The sequence below is a fragment of the Rosa rugosa genome, chromosome 2 (genome assembly GCF_958449725.1).
Source record: "Rosa rugosa chromosome 2, drRosRugo1.1, whole genome shotgun sequence".
Lineage (NCBI taxonomy): Eukaryota > Viridiplantae > Streptophyta > Magnoliopsida > Rosales > Rosaceae > Rosa > Rosa rugosa.
Window position 1 is genome coordinate 21,362,052 of NC_084821.1, and position 22,209 is coordinate 21,384,260.

General features: G+C 36.6%; 2 protein-coding genes and 1 long non-coding RNA gene across 6 annotated transcripts; all 3 read right to left on the reverse strand.

The window, feature by feature from the left end:
* Window positions 1–90: 90 nt before the first annotated feature.
* LOC133731803 (UDP-glycosyltransferase 86A1) lies at window positions 91–1,744 on the reverse strand. The gene is made up of 2 exons (XM_062159221.1): window positions 1,092–1,744; window positions 91–1,009 (listed from the first exon to the last, which is right to left on the reverse strand). The coding sequence occupies exons 1-2, from the start codon at window positions 1,618–1,620 to the stop codon at window positions 108–110; spliced, it is 1,431 nt and encodes a 476-aa protein (XP_062015205.1). The 5' UTR covers window positions 1,621–1,744; the 3' UTR covers window positions 91–107.
* A 3,225-nt stretch (window positions 1,745–4,969) lies between these two features.
* On the reverse strand, window positions 4,970–7,634 carry LOC133728252 (uncharacterized). The gene is made up of 8 exons (XR_009855706.1): window positions 7,494–7,634; window positions 7,300–7,391; window positions 7,132–7,159; window positions 6,958–7,020; window positions 6,237–6,282; window positions 5,884–5,978; window positions 5,448–5,586; window positions 4,970–5,294 (listed from the first exon to the last, which is right to left on the reverse strand). It is a non-coding gene; the product is annotated as an uncharacterized LOC133728252 (long non-coding RNA).
* Window positions 7,635–9,342: 1,708 nt separating this feature from the next.
* On the reverse strand, window positions 9,343–11,778 carry LOC133731774 (uncharacterized). 4 transcript variants are annotated; one of them, XR_009856805.1, is made up of 4 exons: window positions 11,332–11,777; window positions 10,603–10,847; window positions 10,428–10,458; window positions 9,343–9,642 (listed from the first exon to the last, which is right to left on the reverse strand). XR_009856805.1 is itself a non-coding variant. In XM_062159181.1 (2 exons), the coding sequence occupies exons 1-2, from the start codon at window positions 9,809–9,811 to the stop codon at window positions 9,425–9,427; spliced, it is 240 nt and encodes a 79-aa protein (XP_062015165.1). In that variant the 5' UTR covers window positions 9,812–10,421; the 3' UTR covers window positions 9,343–9,424. The 4 variants fall into 4 exon arrangements, 1 of the variants encoding a protein (XP_062015165.1); XR_009856804.1 differs by having other exon boundaries at window positions 10,428–10,847; window positions 11,332–11,778; XR_009856803.1 differs by lacking the exon at window positions 10,428–10,458.
* Window positions 11,779–22,209: the final 10,431 nt, after the last annotated feature.

A 22,209-nucleotide genomic window follows, 5' to 3' on the forward strand; every position in this document is an offset into this window, starting at 1 on the left:
TTTTTGTAAATACAGGCGAGGAAAGTGACTTGTACTACACAGATTATACAGAAAATGAACGACTATAAACAGTGACTTATACTTGCGTTAATATCACTCAAATCTTTTTATTTCCGAATCCTGGCCTTTAGATCCTTAATGAAAGTGTCCATATTTTTCTCAGATGATCCATTGGGTGTCGATGCATCTTCCAATGTCTTCCTAACCTTGGCAACAGCTTTCCTGAACTCATCCCCTGATTTCTCATCCATCAAATGGTTGACTTTCTTTGAAACACCCTCTCTCCTGACCACTTTCCGATCGCATAAATTAATCCCAACCTTCCAATCATCAACTATTAGTTTTCTGTTGGTGAATTGATCAGTAAGTAAAGGGAAACACAACAATGGTACACCACACCAAATACTTTCCAATGTAGAATTCCACCCACAATGGGTCAAAAACCCTCCTATAGCCGGGTGCGCCAAGACCGACTTCTGACAGCACCAAGGAATAATAATAGCTCGGTCACTAATCCGCTCTTTAAAGCCAGAGGGCAGCGGATCTGTGTCCTCCGAGCTAACAATATCCGGCCGGAGTACCCAAACAAAGTTCACTTTGCTGAGTTCAAGTCCATTAGCTATCTCTGTAAGGTCACATTTGGAGACATGTGCATAGCTACCAAATGAGACATACAATACTGAGCCATTGGGTTTGGTGTTCAGCCACTGACTGCAGTCCGACTCGGACCACAGACTAGTCGCAACGATGCTCTTGTTGAACCTGTTGGGAAAAATAGGACCAATTGCATAGAAGGGGATCTTGCCATGGAGGGGTGCGATGGTCTCGGATTCGATCTCCTGCACTGTGTTGCATAGGACATAATGTGCTCCTCTAACGTCCTTGAAGGCATTCAGAATGATCTGGTGGCACACAGTTGTTATATCAGTTTCTTGAAGATAGGACATCATGTCCCTGGGATCAATTGATTTCACTCCAGGTATGTAATCTATGTTGTCCTCCCGCACATCTAACAAAAGACACAAGCTAAGTTTAACCATGAACATCAGCTAGCTTCAAGAATTAACATGAAGCTTCAGTACGTAACTTACCATGACATGCAAAATGACCATTTCTTCGAAGAAGATCAACGTGATAATAGAGTGAATAAACCAAAGCAGGCTCCGTCCAAAACGAAACATAAAGAAGATCAAACTTCTTAGCAACCTTGCCCGGCCACACGAAGAAAGTATCGGCAATCAGACAAGTAACAGGTACGGTGCTCGCCGAGGACTTGACAAGTTTCCCGACCACCTCATCGACGTGCGCGGAAAACACGTGCAACAAAGAGGCCATGAACTGGTCGTGGTTGAGGGAGCGGTCAAACTCAACGGGGAGGCCATCGGAGACGGTGGTGTAGTCTATATCGTGCCCGGCTTCACGTGCGGCGGCAAAGAGGTCGGCTCCGGTTTTCGGCTGCGCTTTCGAGGTATGGTGGTGGATGGATTGGGTGTTGACGAAGGTGATCTTGAAGCCGCGTGATGCGAGCTTGATGGCCAACTCGACTGATGGAATTACATGGCCTTGGAGAGGGTAGGGGATGAAGATGGCGTGAGGCTTTTGATTATCTGATTCTGCCATTGAGGGAGCCTCATTAGAGTGGTTTTTTTTCGGATGTTATGGCAATGATCCGCAAAGTTATAGGGGGCTTTGACTAGACATGGCGTAGGAATGACTGAATTCACCTTTGTTTGCGGACATTAATATGCGTGGAGGAAGAACATTTGAAATGGACGATATGTAAGAGTAGTGGCCGTTTAGACCTGTAGTTATATTTGCATTTGGAATTATGTTTTCCATGCTCAATTAAGCTTGTGTAAAGCAACACTCCCCACTTGAAAACAGCAAATTACAATTAGCCTAAACTGTCAGGTTCATGCTATTAAGCCAAACAACCGTTCGGGCGCAGGTTTCAGCTTTGTTCTTACTAAAAGTGGGAATTTAGGGAATATTTTCCGGATAAGCTAGCCAACTTAACAAGATGCATATGCAAAACAAACGCCAAGCGGCTATTTGTGTCTCTATCCTCCCTCAAAATGTTGCTAACAAAGTTCAAGTAGGAAACATCTGCAAAATGTGATGGATGAATTGCAATGGAGATAAGCATGCATATGAGCCTGACATTTGTGGGATATGTTGGACTAATTTTCTTGTAGACATCAGGTCTAGCCGTGAGGGGGCGAAGCTTAGAGATATCCAATTCAATCAAATTTGGTGTGTGTGTGTGTTTATATATATATATATATATATATATATATATATATATATATATATATATATATATAATATATATATATATATATATATATATGTATTGACGCGGGCGGAAGTAACCCTAGGTTTACAAGTAATAAACCTAAAACAAAAATTCTGGAGTCCACCAGAGATAAAAGAGAAAACTCTCAATTTTGATTGATAATATGATAAAAGATAGTTATGCAGCCGTTTAAGGTTGCTTATATATGGGAAAAGAAACCCTAGGGCGACTAACAATGAAACCCTAAAGCCCACTGATTAAAACAAAACAAATCCAAAATAAACTAGAAAACCTAAAATAAAAAGAATGTAAAACTAACCTAAAAATATTAAATCACGAATCGGATAATTAAGACAATACATTTTGGCTTAAATCTGATAGGGCTCATTGAAGTGAGTCTTGAAGATCTTGTCGTTCCCATTCTGGAAAGGTATCATGCGTTTCAAACGGACATTCTCACTATGCCAAAAAATGCTTCAGACGACAGACCATATCTGTCGTCTGATGAAGTAAAAATCTGTTGTCTAAGTGGCTGCCGTCTCTAAGCCATTCAGACGACAGATATTCTCCGTCGTTTATAAGCTACTCAGACGACAGATTCAGTTTAAGTTCTGTCGTCTGAAACACCATACAACTACATATTAATGTTGTTGGAAATTAACTTCATCAACGGATTCAAAAATAACTGTCGATGTAGTTAATGTAAGATGACGGAGTTTTTGTTGTTTCTGTCGTTTGATTGAACTAATATTAAGCTTAGTTGATGCTTCTGTCGTCTGATTTGAAGAACAACGACAGTTATATGTTGACTGATTTCGTATGCAACAACATAATTCTATTGTTTGAAGTTGGTAGAAACAACATATTAACCACCTACTTCTGTTGTCTGAGAGCTCTTTGAACTCTACTTTTCTGTTGTTTGAACGTGGTAGAAACAACATATCAACACCTACTTCTGTTGTCTAAGAGCTATTTGAACTCTACTTTTCTGTTGTTTGAACGTGGTAGAAACAATATATCAATCACCTTCTTCTGTTGTCTGAGAGCTCTTTGAACTCTACTTTTCTGTTGTTTGAACTTGGTAGAAACAATATATCAACCACCTATTTCTGTTGTCTGAGAGCTCTTTGAACTCTACTTTTCTGTTGTTTGAACTTGGTAGAAACAACAGATGATCATTTGTTTCTGTTGTTTCTATTTTCTTGATACAACATAAATTGTGTTGTATTTTCTTGATATAACATAAACCTTCATATATTTGTTGCCTTTCAACCATTTCAACTTCAGTCATTTACAATCATCAAAACCATAAAATTGGACTAAAATCAGCATTGAAAATGATGGCTACGTTTCATTAATTGCATCAACATCATCCAAAATACAATCCATAGTTCCAACTCTAAACCTAGCCAACAGTTACATTATGATCGAGAGAACCAAAAAACCATCTTATCTCGATCATTTACCTAGTGCATCAAGTCAAAAACCTATAAGGTAAAGAAAGAGTAGCTAGACAGAGCAACTGCATGCATAATTTAAGCTCACCAACACTTTCCATCAGTTGTATATAAATGCACAAAAGCAGTTCTAAGTGCTACTCATCTACCTTAAACAGAACCAAAGTTAGAACTGTATAACATGATTTGCCCATTCAGCTCGAACCACATCATGATGCCTTCTCTTCTTTTGAGCATTCTTTTGCAATTTCCTTAAGGCCTTGTTAGTTTGTTCATCAAAGATCGACTTCTTCATTGTTGAAACCATCTGTACATTCACAAATGGAAAGAAACAACGAATGACTTTTAGGAAATATATAACAAAAAAGGCCAACTCAGTTATAGGAAAAAGGAAACAAAACAAGAGTTAATCACCCAAAACAAGAGTTAGAAAAGAGCTTGAACTTGACACCAAAAGGACAGGGTTGAGAGAGAATTACTTTTCAGTATAAAAGAACCAAACAACCTTGGTAATCATAATCTTGTACAACATCATCATCCACTAGCCACCTGATGAAAAAGACAGAAGGCTAAGTATTTAAAATACATCATATCAAAGAACAAAGTCTATATGAAAGATGCAAGCTAATATTCAAAGGCCAATAATATATGCTCATTAAGTATTCAACATGTGGGAAAATAGGTAGATAAAAAAGTTGGACAAAATTGATAAAATGCAAAAACTACACAAGTCAAATTGGAAACAACTAAGCTTTCCTACCTAAAATTAGAAAAAAAAATGGAGAAGATTGAAAAGATAAAGAGCTTGGCCCTTATGGCCAAAAGACTTACATTAAGGAAATTACGAATATCTGCGAAGATAAACAGCTTCACCATTTTATCCAGAAAGCTTCTTTAAGCAGACCTGCACATAGGGGAAAAAAGTATACTAAACTGGAGAAAAATCCTAGAAAGATTGCCAGAAAAGAAGAAAAAGAAAACAGAAATCCTAGAAAGAGAAACGGCGGAGGGCGAGGGACAAGATCTTACCAGAAACAAACAAGGGATTTGGCAGCATGTGTGTGCAGAAGAGAAGATTTTATGCATACACGGAGACCCTATATAACAAAGATTAGGTTCTTCTATAACAACCCTATATAACAGAGACGTCATAGAAAATTAGAAATAGAGGTAAAAGAAAACAAAGGGATGACTAACCATATATCAGCCTTCAATCAATTGCTTTGCACATGCATATGACCATCTCTGCTTCTCAATAGACCCAAAGATGCAAGGGGAATCATCTTCTTTAAGCAGATAATGTGCAGGATCCTAAGAAAAATGGCAAGGAAGAAGTTAAATTTTTCAGTTAAAGAAATAATTACTTGTATATGCTTACCTGTTGCTAAAACTGGCATTTCTCCTATTTACTTTATGAAATAAAAAGGAAGACAAGTAATGAAAAACTGAAGTCAAATGGAACTAATGCGTTCATATATAACCTATTCTTCCCTCCTTTTGACGTTTTATATTTTCCAATGATGTGTCTCTATGTCATCCATCTGTAATGCACATTATCAGACCAATTAACCCCAAAGTTGCTTTACATTAATTTGAAGATATATCAATGCAAGTTAACCTAGCCATGCTAACATGAAAGGACAACTGGACAGGTAAAAGGAAGAAAAAGGTTATATAATCTGCAGATCGACTACCTTTATTTTGTTACAGGGTGTTGCGTTTCCTTGCAATGGTAATTTCTCTAACGAATCCTTCTTGTCTTTGTCAAGTGTTGCTCGAGCAGCAGCCACACAGTACTGCACTGCTTGCTCCACAAAAGGGTTCCTCAAGTCACTGAAACTCGATACCACTCAAAACTGTAAGCAACAACACCTTAATGACTCATTTAGCAACATCATTACTTGCACTCACTCAATTAATAGGAAAGCAAAAACAGAACACCCATAAAATAGTTCAAAAACCAATGATTACCCTTTAATCAAGATCAAAAATTTAACAGCAAAGAATTTACCCTGAAGAAACGTTTTCAAGAGTTAAATCTTTGAGTGACAATTTGTAGATGCTTTCTCTAGAGATTTAGGAAATCAAAAGAATCCCATAATATAGGGATTTAGCATAAAATTAACTTACAGGTTCCAAGGGATAAGTTTCTGAAAATGGAGTAGCCAATCAAGAAAACACCACCCTTAGCTCTCCAGTTTGCAAACAACTCTAGTCTCCTCTCCCTGGAAAACAAAGCAAGGATACAAAGCGGTTAGAGAGAAGCTTGTATTATGGGTATATAATTTCAGCTTCCTTAGGAATAACCATATTAAAATAAACTGTAACAACACTGGAGCAACTGTGACCATAAACCCTAAATCTAAAATACTTTCCTCAATTATACTCTCTGATTACTATGTATTTTGCAAAAACATGCAAAATATTGATAGAGACGCAACTTGAAAAACAGTAGCTCATCTTGAAGCAAAATGAAGGTATACCTGAAAATAAAGTGGCTAATCTGTTGCTTAGAGTCTTTGTTTGTACCTGCAAGATGAACATCATAAATAATTAATGAATGGATAACTATTAAAAAGTGTTAATATTCTCTTAAGCCGCTAGGTAAAGCAAAGATATCAGTACATACAACCAATTGAATCTCTTGGAGATAACACTCCATGATTAGCTTAGTGTCTTCTAAGGCTTATCAAGGGAAGGGTATCCTCCCACCCTAAGAATGAAGAAGTCACATTGACTAAACTTGACAAACCTCTTTTAAGGGGAGAATTCCCCTTGCTATCTTCTTTACTTACTGCACCTAAGACAATCCCACAGTTTACCTAGGCTATTACTTGTAACTTTTATGAAAATCTTGTGAACAACTCACTTTATGGTTGAATGACATGACCTAAAAAGACAAATAGATTTCACCATTTCCAAAAGTCGTAGTTCCTTGAGATCTCTTTCCAGAGGCTCTCTTCACCTCCCTATTATTTCAAACCACTCTAATTTCTCCTGAACTACCAAAAACTACAACACTATGTTTTTGTCCATTACTAAAGTTTCTACCATCAAACCGGTGGTCTTCTCTCTCTGAGACCAACTCTCTGTCTATCTCTCTAACTCAGTGTATGACAATCAACAACCACATATGCGAGAATCAAAAGCCAAAATTGAATAGTAAAAATCACTAAAGATGAAATGAAGGAAAAAGGAGCTTACAGTCTTGGATCGCTTGAGGAGTGGGAACCAGTTCATATCACCGAAATACACCATTCTATTGCCCTGCTTCAGGAAGAATTCCACCAATTGGTACACTCTATCAATTGAGACCGAAACCAAAATCCAAGTAAACCAACTGAGACCGAAACCAAAATCCAAGTCTAGTTACATCACCTTAGTTTGAAGCATATATAGACAGACACTGCATCACAAACTCAAAAACATTAATCAAGATTTTCACCAACTATACATATATAAGTAGATACATGTACAGATATACGGTATACAAATATATAAGAATAATGAGTATACGAATTTGAAAGGAGAAGAGTGGGTACTGACTCTCTTGGTCCAATTCAATGGCCTTGTACTGGACTCCCAATTTTAGAACGAAGAGCTACTTCACGCAAACACAGTAAGGACAAAGCTTGTTGCTGCGAAACAAAATCTCATTGTCAAATTTCCAAATTGGTTCAAAACGATCGACAATTCTATATATATAGACACACAGAAGAAGATGAAGAGGTAGAGAGAACCTGAAGATGACTACCGGATTGGACGAGACGAGCTCCTTCACCTTGCCCAACGCCATTTCGAAAACGACGACGCTTTCGATTTCGAAACCCTAAATCCCCAAATCGCTCCCGATTCTGTGATCTCGGTTGGGTGTAGATCCGGATTCGCAGTCGGAAACATGTGGTGCTGACTTTCGATATCGTTGGATGACGCAGCCTGGGTCAACTAATTGGAGGCCGAAGAGTCCATTGGTAGTGGCGATGTCGCCGGATGATGCTCGGAGGTAGAAGATGGAGAATTGAGAAACCAGATCTACTTTCTCTCTCTTCGTACTGTCTTCTCTTATCTTGGTGCTTCAATTTCTATTTCCTTGAAGAACTTGACTTGACCCGGCTTTGGTTGTTGGTTTGTAGACTGATATGAGAGACCAACGAGGGTGGACGAGCATCGAAGAAGAGGTGCTGCTAGGTTTGGGAGATGGAAAATGAGTTTTCTGATTTTTTTTCACCAAGTGTGGGAAAGCACGGGGTCGGGTCTAGGTCTATTAAAAGATAGATAAGTTTTAGTTCAGCCAAAAAAAGGTTTTTGTCCACACAAGAAGAAATAATTTCTTCATTTACTCAGACAACAGAATTCTGTTGTCTGAGTTTTCTAAATTACAACAAACTTGAAAAAATTGATCTAGTATTGATTTTGATACTATTTAGACAACAGAAATAGTTAAAACTGTCGTCTGAAGACGCTCAAAAAAATCAGACAACAGAAAAAACCTCTTCTGTCGTCTGAGGGGTATGGTCTAAAGCATTTTTTGGCATAGTGTCTGGCCAAAAGTTAGTCAAATCTGATTCAAAATCAAAACCTGACTTTTCGCACGAGAAACCCGAAAAGTCCAAAACCAAATCTTCTTGAATATTCCAGCGGCTAGTAACCTGATTACGCGTGAGTTACCTATTTTCCAATCACTCTTCTTGATTCTACCCCGCTTCTTTACTTTTATGGTTTTTCGGCTAAACTGGGTCCATTCTCGTCCTACATCATTCTCCTCCACTATGAAAGAACTCGCCCTCGAGTTCCTCTTGAATAAAGGACAGGAATAGGTAAACAAAAGACCTGAGAAAAAATTAGACAATTGGACATGTGGATTATTGGTTGGATCTTCTGCATATTCTGATGACACAATCATGAACCCACACTACGTCAATAATGGCATCAGACGACAGTTTTGGACTGTCGTCTGATGAGGTTGGGTGCTGTTGTTAAAGCCTGTGCCGTCTGATGGGGGTGGTCAGACAACAGCACAAAACTGTCGTCTGAAGAAGGATAGTACAAGAGCAAGTGTCTAAATATATGTTGTCTGAACACCAGAAAAGACAATAGTAGAAAACCATTGCGGTTGTGCAAAGCAAATTAAGTCAGCAGAAGATGAAGACTGGAGACTTGTGAGGACAAGTCAGAGAACATTGCTTTTAGAAAAAGTGTTGTCTCTATGAATCTTCAACATCGAGGAATAGCTGTTAGCTGTTGAGTGGATTTTATTAACACAACATATGTTTGGAAATATCAGTCTGTTAATGTATCATAGTGCATCATTTTCCAAGATAACTATTGTTTTGTTAGTAGTTGAACAACAGAATATGTAGTTTTGCAGTTGTGTTTCGTACAGTTGGGCAACTACACTTGTTTGAGGGATATTGTAGTTAGGTTTTACACACAACAGTTTTTTCATTTCAATTTTTTGAAGTTCAGTTATTAGACAATAGTTTTTAGTCATAATTGAATTGTCTAAGATAGGATCATAGGACATGCATTCTGGACATTGCATCTAATACAAAAACCTATTGATCAAAATATCCACAAACACATCCAACATTGATTCCAAAAACTTTCCATTGATTCCAAAACATACAAATTCCATCAGCAGTATTCATAGCCCAACATTAACATGAACATACTAACCCTGCCTAAACATAAATGTCAAAAAAATCAAGGCCAGAAACATGCCCACTTCCTTCTCTTCATCAACTTCCTCTTCCTTCTCAACAACATGATATGCAAAGTAGAATCCAACACCAAACTGACCAATCATGCTAACATCAGATCTAGTAGCCAAGGCTTCCATGAATTTCTTGGTGCCAGACCTTGCAATGGTACCAAGGTTGTTGACCAAATCTGAAAACACAAATAGAGCAAACTCATTAAGTACCTCATTGAAACACTAGTTTATTTTTCCACTTGACCTTAAACAAAAAGGAAGGAAAGAAGAAGCTAGGAAGCAGAGAGGAGAAATATGGCACAAACTCATAATGGAAGAATTACCTATTACTTTGGCAAAGGACATGATTGCTGCAATAACTAAAAGTCATTACATGCATGTTATGGAAATATGGTATTTGTGACACAACAATCTGGATGACTCAAAGTATCAGCATATACAGAGTATCCCTATATGTACATGACACCTAATGCCCTTCCTTGTGATAACAGTTTGACTTCTAATCCCTCTAAATTAACAGAACACAAACATAAAATTTTTCAGAATCGATAAATAAACCTACAAAATGTGATAGTTTAAAAGACAAGAAATCAATAGGCCTCAAATTCTCATTACACAATGAAAAAAAAAACATGACTTCATGAGCAATAAGTACCTCATATATACTAAATGCTGTAGTAACCACATAAGCAAAACCAATCAGTAACAACGCAACATTTACTAAGCAAGTTTATAACTTCAATTGGCTATAACAATCCCAAACTTCCAAGTTCAATAGTTTGATTAGCTATACAATTTTATAGTGAGCTAATGCAACAACAAATAATAAATCTTTGCAAAGAGTCATAGAGATCTGTAAAAATCTATTTCCAACTTTGAACTAAACCATATGCACATATTGGACTCGACTAATACTAACAGATCTGTAAAAATAAATGATGAGCTAAGCAAAAGCAATTACCTTCTGGAGAAGGGTTAGAACTGACGGTGATCTTTTTCATTGACCACGTATGTAACAAAATGATAGGTCAAAGAACAAGAATCCAATAAGAGAAACATAAAGTCATAAGCTGGAGGTAGGAATTATTGAAAAACATAGAATAGGTTGCATATTTGGAAAATTGAGCACTTCCTACCTTAGCAACAACCAAGATCTGCAGATTTTTGCAATTGAAATTAAAAACCCAGCCCACTCCATCCGGTACTCAAGCTGATCATGAGATTCCACAAACTTAACAAGATTTTTGCTTCGTATCTTGGCTTCTTGGATCAAATTAATGAACTGCAGGGCTCGGCTATTGTTAGATAGCTTTTCAGCTGATATATGGCTAGCTTTTGGATAGCCATTATCATCTGGTAGCCAACGAGCACATTTAGCACACTGTAAAATAAAATCATGAGTAACTAGGCTTATATGCTACAATGATATTAACAGGGAACGCCACAACAATCAAAAACAGTATGCTATAATACAATCACCACATATCTTAAAAACCGTATTGAAATGATCCTTGTGTTCAGGGGGAGTAACATATATAAGCCATTCAGCACTTGTTGGCTATTCAATGATGTACTCTTGTACTCTTTTTAGCCAAAATCCAGCACTTCCTACCTTAGCAACAACCACAATCTGCAGATTCAATTTCAAAAACCCTAGATTTTGCAATTGAAATTAAAAACCCAGCCCACTCCATCCGGAAACTTAAAATAACAATTCAGAACTGGGCAAAATCTTAACCGCTTTTCCTAATTTTCTCAGTTCGATTTCGATTTGTGCAAATAACCCACTTTTTTTCAAAAACCCATTCAAAATAGATAGTAATCAAAACTCAAAACACGAATTAAAGCAGGGAGATAAACCATACCTCAAAGAGAGAGAGTCATAGAGGAGAGCGTGAGTGAGGGGTTTTTATATAAGGAACATCCCATTGGGAAATTCGTCTTCTTCCTTCTCCACAACGCGGGGAGTAGCGGCGGAGGAGCGTTGATATCGATCGGGGATTGGAGCTTCGACCGTGGTGCTTCGGCGACTATGGCTGGCTTTCTCTGCAAAGATGGGTAGAAGCCGGCTTGGCCTTAGCGGATACGCGTGAGAAGATAGCCGTTAGCGCGGTGAGGAGGAGATGATGGGGAGGTGAGCCTAGGGTGGGAGTTCGAGATCGGAAATTTGGACAGAGATCGGAATGCGTTGAGGCCTGGTCTCTGGGTTTTCAGTTTTGTATCAAGGGGAGTAGGGGGCTGAGACAGAGGTCAGAGGATTGGGTTTGAGAGAACAAGAGTCGAATTCAGTGGTAAGAGAGTGTGAAAAGGGGTTTTGTAAAAAGGGGGAAATTTAATTTTTGGCCAAAAAATGGGCGGGCAAAATGAAAGTTTTGTTGGTCGATGGAGGTATTGAGTAAAAAAATTGAGTTTTGGTCAAGTGTGAAAACTCACACAACATAAATTCACATTCATTGTCTGAAAAAGAGTTGCATAACAGACTATAAAAGCAACAAATAACTGTTGTCTGAATCCATTTGTTTAAAGGAATTTTGCACAACAGAATAAAGTAGCAATAAATGACTGTTGTCTGAACCAAACGAGTCAGACAACATCAAAATATAGTGATTGTCTGATAATAAATTGCACAATAGCAATGTAAAAAGAGTTGTCTGAATAGATTTATTCTGACGACATCAAATTTCAACCATTGTCTGAATAACAATGAAACAACATCAATAGTTATTATGTTGTCTGAAACTAGCTATTTGGACAACAGCAATCTGAAAATCTATTGTCCATTTAAAAAATGCGGACAACATCACACATATTTTACAATAACTGTTGTATGATTGAACCATACACAATAGAATAATTATTGCTGTCGTCTAATAAATTCAGACGACAGTTAAAATGTGCGCAGTTGTCTGATGCATGTTGTCTGATGCCATTATTGGCGTAGTGCCAACACCATAGATGAGTCTGTTATAGGCAACCTTAGTAGATTCTTCACAGCTCTCAAGGTTGTACTCTTGAATAACATCTGGCTCTGAATGATTTATTTTAGGCTCCAAGACTTCATCAGTACAAATAACCATGTCTTCATGAGAAATTTCATCTTTAACCTCTTCTTGGTCTTCATCCATGAATTCTTGTGGAGGTTCTTCCATTAGAAATTCTTCTGGCTTTTCTTCAATTAAACTATTAATCTCAACCGCCAAAGAAAACTTGGACTCTAACTTCTTCTCGAAAACCTTAGGTGATAATTCTTGATGTTCTTCCTTCCAGGCTTGATTTTAATTTTGTGTGACTCCCACCTAAATAAATGTGTCATCTTTGTAATAACCACCTTTGACGCTTTCATGCCATGGCCTTTCAAAAAGCACATTAGTGTCATCCATGTCAATCACATGACAAGTAATTTCTTCTTTATAAAATTTTCCCATAGAGACAGGAACTTTACAAACCTCTGTTACTTGTGCATATTCATCCTCTCCAAATGGAATCCAGTATGGATCACTCAGCTTCACTGTTGGCAATTGAAAATAATCCACAATTTTGTTTGCTACAAAATTCTCTCGTAGACCACTGTCAATTATTACAGAGCATACCTTGTCTTTGATGACACATGTAGTTCGGAAGTCGTCGTAATCCGGCGTTGTGAATATCCAATGTTCCATGTTTCTTCTTTCTTCTTTTTTTTTTTTCCTTTTTTTTTTTTTTTTTTGATTGATGAGGTTGTCCTAGGGCAAATCCCTTGGTATGTTCCTCTTCAACGAAACTTTCTTTGATAGATACTCTACGACCAGCGTCATTGAGGTTGGTGGTAGTGAACTTCTCCCTTGGATCGTCGTCTGCTAAGAAGCGGGCGAAACCCGCTCTGATACCAACTGACACGGGCGGAAGTAACCCTAGGTTTACAAGCAATAAACCTAAAACAAAGATTCTGGAGTCCACCAGAGATAAAAGAGAAAACTCTCAATTTTGATTGATAATATGATAAAAGATAGTTCTGCAGCCGTTTAAGGTTGCTTATATATGGGAAAAGAAACCCTAGGGCGACTAACAATGAAACCATAAAGCCCACGGATTAAAACAAAACAAATCCAAAATAAACTAGAAAACCTAAAATAAAAAGAATGTAAAACTAACCTAAAAATATTAAATCACGAATCGGATAATTAAGACGATACATTTTGGCCTAAATCTGATAGGGCTCACTAAAATGAGTCTTGAAGATCTCGTCGTTCCCATTCTGGAAATGTATCATGCGTTTCAAACAGACATTCTGGCCAAAAGTTAGTCAAATCTGATTCAAAATCAAAACCTGACTCTTCGCACGAGAAACCCGAAAAGTCCAAAACCAAATCTTCTTGAATATTCCAGCGGCTAGTAACCTGATTACGCGTGAGTTACCTATTTTCCAATCACTCTTCTTGATTCTACCCCGCTTCTTTACTTTTATGGTTTTTCGGCTAAACTAGGTCCATTCTCGTCCTACATCATATATAGATTTTATCCAGAGCGGAGCTCCACTTTGAAATTAACGTGTGAAGTTCAAGTTTTGGGTCACTTTTCAGTCGCATATCCACATCTCGACCGTTCAATTTTTAGGTACTAGTGTATAGATCATATCTGCAAATTTTCAGCCAAATTGATGAACGTTAAGGTATCTAACTCGCTTAAACTAACGGACGGACTGAATCTGTCAACCTGAACCGTACTAGCTTTAAGGCAGTTATCATGCCTTAACGATCATCAATTTGGCTGAAAATTTGTAGAGATGATCTATACACTAGTACCTGAAAACTGAACGGTCGAGATGTGGATATACGACCGAAAAGTGACCCAAAACTCGAACTTCACACGTTAATTTCTAAGCGGAGCTCTGCTCTGAATAGGATATATATATATATATATATATATATAAGATTTAATAAATCATCTTGAAATTTACTAATACATAAAACAATAGATAAAATTTCTTTTTTAATAGTACTGTAATTGCTTTGTGATTGATTCCAGACTCCGGAATAATATCTAACGATTTGCTCAGGATGAGTAGGAGAGATCTGTTGTTTTAAGACACCTCCATAACCAACTTCAGAAGCATCAGTTTCGACAATTTTGAAGGAATTGGCGAGGGGAATGCCAAGACATGGAAGAGTTTTGACATAACTCTTGATTTCTTTAACTAAAGAAGTATGAACTGGTGACCAAGGAGGGGGATTAGCTTGTAATCTATCAAATAAAGGTTTGCATTTCTTCCTTAGATTTTGGTAGAAGTCTGCCAAAATCTTAGGTTTGCCAAAATCCCTAAGACATGGAAGAGTTTTGACATAACTCTTGATTTCTTTAACTAAAGAAGTATGAACTGGTGACCAAGGAGGGGGATTAGCTTGTAATCTATCAAATAAAGGTTTGCATTTCTTCCTTAGATTTTGGTAGAAGTCTGCCACATAATTTAATGATCCTAAGAACCTTTGCAATTGATTTTTGTCTAGGATGACATCAGGGAATTTGTCAGCAAACTGGATTACTCGATCTATTGGACTAATTTGGAGATGATGGATATTGAATCCTAAGAATCTAATATTAGTTTGAAAGAGTTTAATTTTTGAAGCAGAGACTACGAGACCATTGTTTTTTATGATGGTGAAGAATTGGTGCAAATGTTTCCAATGTTGATCGATTGATTGTGAGAAGATAAGGACATCATCAATATAGACTATGGAAAAATGACTATATGGGTTGAAAATGTCATTCATAATATTTTGGAATTCACTGGGGGCATTTTTAAGACCGAATGGCATGACATTCCATTCATAATGACCGAAAGGGGTGACAAAAGCAGTTTTGTATTTGTCTTCCTCACTAATTTGTATTTGCCAGAAACCAGATTTCATATCAAATTTGGAGAAAATGACAGCATTATTTAATCTGTTAATGAGATCTCGTTTATTGGGGATAGGATATCGAATCCACTCTAGAACTGTATTGAGAGGTTTATAATTGATGACTAAGCGTGGAGTTCCTCTTTCTAATTCGGCACTTTTCTGCACATAGAAGGCAGGACATGACCACGGGGATTTACTTTGTCTGATGATTCTTTTGTGAAGTAAATCTTTAATTTCCTTTTTGCAGAATTCCATGACTTCTTGATTCATTTGAATTGGACGGGCTTTGGTAGGAATATTTTTCTCATGGAATCCTTTAATGTAAGGGAGAGTGACAATATGTTTTTTTCTATGCCAGAAGGCAGTAGGAATATCCGAACATAATTCGTTAATAATTTTTTCTTCGAATGTTTTGACTTTTTGTTGGAGAAAAGGTTCTTGGAGTTGAGTATCGATTCGTTTAAAATTGATTTCTTCTTTAAGAAATGTGATCTGCTTATATTTTGCCTGAATACAATTTAGTGTTTTTGAGATAGAATTTTCTTGGAAAGCCTTTAGGGTGTGTATTTCGGGATTGGATAGAAAGGTAAATTTTACTGGTTCACCAAATGGATAGGTGGTAACCCCATCATATTCTGTGGTAAAAGGATAAATTATAGTAATGAAAGGAAGTCCTAAAATTACTTTGTCGGTTAAGTTTTTGACTAAAACAAATGGTGTTTTGAAGCATACATTATTTTGACAAACATGAGCTTTAGGGATTTCATATTTTATATCCATCTTGGTTCCGTTAGCTGATCTTAATGACTCTTTTGTTTTTTCAAAGTATTTAGAAGGTATTAAGCCTTCTTGGATACAGTTGAGATCTGCACCAGAATCAATAAGCGCTGTTGTTACTAACTGGAAATCATTAATTTTAATTTGTACTGTGGTATACCATTTTTTGAGTTTGATTTGACGAATGATGCTGATAGTGTTTTGTTCTGATGTTTCCACATCATTTTGCCCAGGTGGATCGTTATTAAGAGGGTTGTCATTAGAATGCTGTAGTTTAAGGAATTCATGTTCTATTTTGAGAATAGTTAAGTCATGTTTGATTTCTTTGTTGTCATGACTGATTTCTAAATTTGTTTTTTGTAAAGACTGTATTTGTGTTTTAATTGTCTTTATTTCTTGTTGTAGGTCTTGGATTGTTATTTCTTTTTTACTAGTTTTAAATTTGTCAAAGGTTGAGGTAAGACAAATTTTTTCCTGAGGGATATTAACAACGTTTTCTTGTGTGATTAATTTTTTCAATTTCTTAAGATATTCTGATTTTAATTCTTGGTTATCGATTTTTCCTATTAGATCAATTAATAATTCCTCCTGTTCTTCTTGTTTGGAAAGAACATTTATAGTTTTGCAACAAGTATCGTTGCACCCGAAACAGATATCTGGTGAAGAGTGTTCATCAGAATCAGTTGAGGTGGAAGACTCTATTGGCATAAAATCATTTTCACTATGTTCATTTTCTGAGTCAGTGTTTCTTAATTCTAAAAGTCGAATAAGATTTTCCTGTTCTTCTTTACTGATTTTTAATTGTTTAATAGTATTTTTTACTGGGCAGACATTTGCAAAGTGACCAGGTTTGTTGCATTTATAGCATTTGGTTTTACTTTTGTCAAAAGGCTTTTTTGAATGATGATTTGTTTTTCTGGGCCAAGGTTTTCGAAATTTGTTTTTAGAGTAAAATTTATTTGGTTCAAAATCATTTTTGTTTCTTGAGTAAAATTTATTGCGGTTAAATTTTCTTGTTGTATGATGGTAGTCAAATTCATTATTTTTCTTTTTATGTCGTCGGGAAGGAGGTAAAGATGGGAGACCATATTGTTCACAAAAATTGCCTAATTCATATTTGGCTGTTTTCTTATCGGATTTGACTTGAGAGTTTAGTTTCATATCTATACACATTTTTAACCCTTCTTTTTGGATAACGGTAATAATGTTTCCGTATGTAAGAGTATCATAATTAATGTGTCCTGTTTCATTACTTAAGACTTGTCTAATTTTGTGGGCAAAAAGTTTAGGTAAACCATTTATGAATTTTTCTTTCCAAAAGGGTTGGTTACTATCATCTCTAAGCATAACTCTAGAAATAAAAACATCTTTATACCATTTAAAATCGCTTAAGGTGGGGCATCTAAGATTACTAAGTTGATCATGGATTCTAGAGGTAATGTGACTAGGTGTGCCTATGAAATGTTGAATAATTGTATAAAATAGAGTATTGACAGCATCAGAGACTCTCATTCCTATGTGTTCATCAAAGATTGGAATTCCATCTTCGTCATGTTTAACTGCTTGTTTAATGGCTGCTCTGGAATCAGGAGTGAGATGTTTCTCCCACCAGGAATGAAGCATTCCTGTGAATCCTGTGGAGAGGATATCAATAATTTCAGGCTGGCTGAAATTATGATTGGTGACATAACTATTGGCTGCCATGGACATGTGATGTAATTTGTTTAATATTTCTTGTTCTGATAAATTATCAATATTCCATTCGTACGTTTTATCGGAAGAGACTGAAAACTGATTACTGGGATAATTAGTGGGTTGAATGTCTAATGGTAAAGGGCGTTCTGTCCAATTTTTAAAATGCCGTTTCTTTGGGTGAACTATCCTATGTAATTGGAGTTCTTGAAATGTTTGATTTATCTGAGAAATGGTATCAGAATCATTATCAGAGGAGGAGTCTGAGGAGGATTCGTGGGTATGGATGACTGCAATTCTACTGGGTTCAGCTTTGAGTTCTTTGAGCATTTGTTCAATTTTTTGTGCAGTGGAGATGGGCTTGAGATTAGGTTTATTTATTTCACTAAAGTGGATTAAAGGTGTTTCTGATCGTGGTTGGGGTATAACGCTTACTTTTGAAAAGATGTTATCTACTTTTGTTTCTATTTTGTCTAATTGGCTTCCTATAGTGACTAGGCTTTGATTTGTGTAATTATTTTGTTCAATTGTTTTTTTTACTTTCTGGATTATCTCCAGAAACTTTAAAAGGTGATGCAGTTATGAGTGTTTGTAGGTGATCAATGACTATAGTTTCAACAGGGGGATGACTGGAAGAAATAACTGAGTTAGCGGGTGTTTTCCATTTTGCTTTTGTGAGGGTTTTAATATTTTTTTGGCTTTGTTGATCAATGAAATCAAGGAAAAATATTTCAGATTGGGTCTCAAGCATAAAAGCTTGCCAATTTTTAAATAATTGTTTTCGTTGTTCGACTAAGGGGTATTGTTTTCTATAAAGGTTTCTTCTATGAATATTTTCTTCAGATTCAAGATCTTTATCTAATTTGGGATAATCAATTTTAAAAGGTCTACTGAGTGTACTTAATTGAGGATTTATGGGAGGGACGACTTCAAAATCAGTAGCTGTGGGAGATGTTTGTTCCTCATCTAAGGCAGGTTGAGTTTCTGCATAACTGGGGTAACTGACTTGTGAGGCAGTCCGAATGTTTTTAATTTTTAGTTTTTGTAATTCTTCCTCTAATTCTTTTATTCTAATATTTTTTATTTCTTTATCTAATTCACAGTCTTGTCTAGACATAGTTTCAGCAGATGTGGATCCTGCAAAAGAATGCCTTGGAGCTGTGAAAGAATGTCTTGACGATTGACCTAATTCTGAATGTCTTGAAGATTGACCTAATTCTTGAATCCTAAGATTTTGACTTATTCTAGGGTTATGGAAGTTGATTCGTACTGTACCATCATTATATTGTTGGATACAGTTTAAGTCAGATAAATTATGTTGTATGTTGATGGGTTGATTTTCACTAGTAAGAGACCATTCAGAAGGTAGATGAACATCTGACCATCTGATTGTGTGTGGAACTCTAATATTAGCATTTTCTTGACTACTTTGAATTAAAAGAGTTTGATCTTTTGGGCTTTTACTGATGGCTTGAAAATTCATGTTTGTACCAGTGACTTTATAGTGGATTCTATAAATTAAGGCTAATGGTTGGGTTCCTTCTAGGACATTGTAACCTGAAGTTTTAATATTTAAGGTTAAGGATTTTAAGATGTGAGGATCACTAAGACTAATTGTAAAATCTGGGTAACAATCGAAATGGATTGGACCGTTAAATAGGCTGGACTCAATTATACCTAAGGTACTATCATTAAAGTCGGTGAATCTTGCATCTCTGAGGCATAGGAGTATAGAGGCATTTAGACCCTTTCGGGTTAATGGCTTAACACCGATTTGGACTAAACCTATATGTAAGAAATTGTGACCATCTTTTTTGTGTTTTTTAATTGACTCAAGGCTAAATAATTGACAAGTTTCATGTTGTTTACTAAGGGCATAGACTTGTTCTACCGTGTTAATATGATGTTCACTTTTGAATGAAGAAAGAGACCATTTTTTCTTATAAATTTCGTTACTAGGGACTCTGGGTATATTCCAATCATTCATGTCTATATTATCATTTGACTGATATTCAATTTGTTCTTCATTAACTATGTCAGGGATCCTATTTAGGGAGGATCTGGACGAACTGGAGGTAACTGAGTTGGATCTAAATAGTCTACTCATTAGGAGAAGTGATTAGAAAGGCTGGGACAAAAAGTTAAGTTTGGAAGACTAAAATACCTTAAAATTCTACCTTAAACTAGACATCTCTCTTCTCCGCTCATGCCGCATCCGCTCATGCCTCACCCGGGACTCATTGTTTGGACCTGGACTTACTGTTTGGTTGGAGAAAGGTATAGGCTAAAGGTGGAAAAGAAAAGATAAAATAGGGATTCACAAACTTAAGAATTGGAACCAGACAGATAATCACTTAGCATAAAAGTAGAATAAATGATATCAACTCAAATACCTCACCTAGGCGGTAATCCGCCACCTGGGGTTTAAGGACTTTTCTATAGATACGACTCAAATACCACACCTAGGCGGTAATCCGCCACCTGGGGTTTGAGAAGTTTTAACTAATCAAATATAATCAACACTTACGGCTCTGCTCTGAATAGGATATATATATATATATATATATATATATATATATATATATTAGTAGCTGTCATATGAAAATACAAAGTCTTTTGACAGGTATAGCTGTCTGCGCCTTGGATACGTGTAAGCTTATCAATTAGGCCCTTAACATGTTTAACAGCTCTTTCTTCTTCCTTTGCATTCACTGTGCTGTTCCCTAATTCCAACGATCACATCTTCTAACTCCCTGGCGTTCTATTGGCATTTGGAGGCTTGAAATATGTCTTACATATTAGCAAGAGCGAGTTAAAAGTCTGTTCCTCCAAGAATTACATATGGCTAATGAGAATTAATTCTCGATCATGCATGTTGATAGTGTCACTAACAAGAAGCAAATTTGAAAACAAAATACTATCATGCATCTGGTCTTTTTATAGGCATTTGGCTTTTAGGAATAACCACATTTCTTGACGTGCACGGTATTGATGAAATTTCTAAACTAGCTAAATACTATCATGCATGTGGCCTTGTATAATCATTTCGTCCCATTTAAAATCCAGTTGGCTTTTTTTTTTCTTTTTCATTTTTTCTTTTTGGAGGGAAAACGATAAGACTTTTATCGAAACAAAGCTGCTAGCTACAATCAGGTAAGGCTATGGTATGTTAATATTTCTCATACATCAGCCATTTTTACTACTTTAAAGACTCATTTTACCACTTTAAGAACTCATTTTACCACTTGATGAAGACTCACGTGGTAACTAAGAAAATTTACCACTTTAAGGACTCATCTTACAACTTTGAGGACTAATATTACTATTTTAAAGACTCATTTTACTATTTTATGGCAATTGTATGCATGTCATACGTTAACACATTGTAGAATTTCCGTTTACAATCTGCTGAAACTTATTTTTCAAGGAAAATTCTACAATGTGTTACTGTCCCGATTTTTCAAAATACGTGGAGGTATAGAAAAAGAAACATAACCGGAAGCAGTGGCAAATGCATGCATGCCCACCGTGCTAATCTATGAACTTCGTCATTCCCTTCCCATGCAAGATGTGGGTAAAGGAACAACGAGGGAGCTGACTAAAAAGTTCGGCAACATCCTGGTACAGAGGATGGTGCTGCAGCGGAGACAGCACCGCATGAACCAGCTGGGAAGAATCCAAATCAAAATTTAATTGGAGACATTCCATTTGCAACCACAAAACGAATGGCAACCAAACCAAAATGTGTGCTGGAGAAGAGATGCGAGTAAAGCTATGTGCAAGACCAACACAATAGTTTTCTAACCAATCCCTAATCACAACACTCGACTCACACCTAAGGGCGTAGCTATACATGCATGGGCTGCAGTGGCTATATAGCCCTACCCCAAATTTTGGAAAAGAATTAATTTATAGCTTAATTTTAATTTAAAGAAATATTAAAAAGTAGCCACTCCAAATTTCTAAACTCAGTCCATATGTTAATAAAATATTTTAGTTAGCCGATGCCTTATTCTAAAATTCTAGCTCTGCCCTTACTCACACCACCAGATCGTATATTAGAATCCGTGAAGTCATCGAAGCAGACACTTCATCAACCAGGAGATGGCCTTTTCCATAGAGATCTCATCGGAAGTGTCTTAGGAGGAGGGGCAGTTGTTTTCACATAGTTCTCCAACCAACCTAATGCTCCGAGCAATAACTCTTGCGGTTGACACTACTTAATTACCCTTACATAGTTGATCATTCATCGCCTTCCAAACAAACCATTTTTTTTTTGGAGAATAAGAAACCTTTATTAAAAATAAACAAGATTACATAATATGGGAAAGACCGGTGGTGGACAAGAATTTCCCACTCTCCTCCCTGAAACCTAAACCAGTTACGGATTCGTCATCT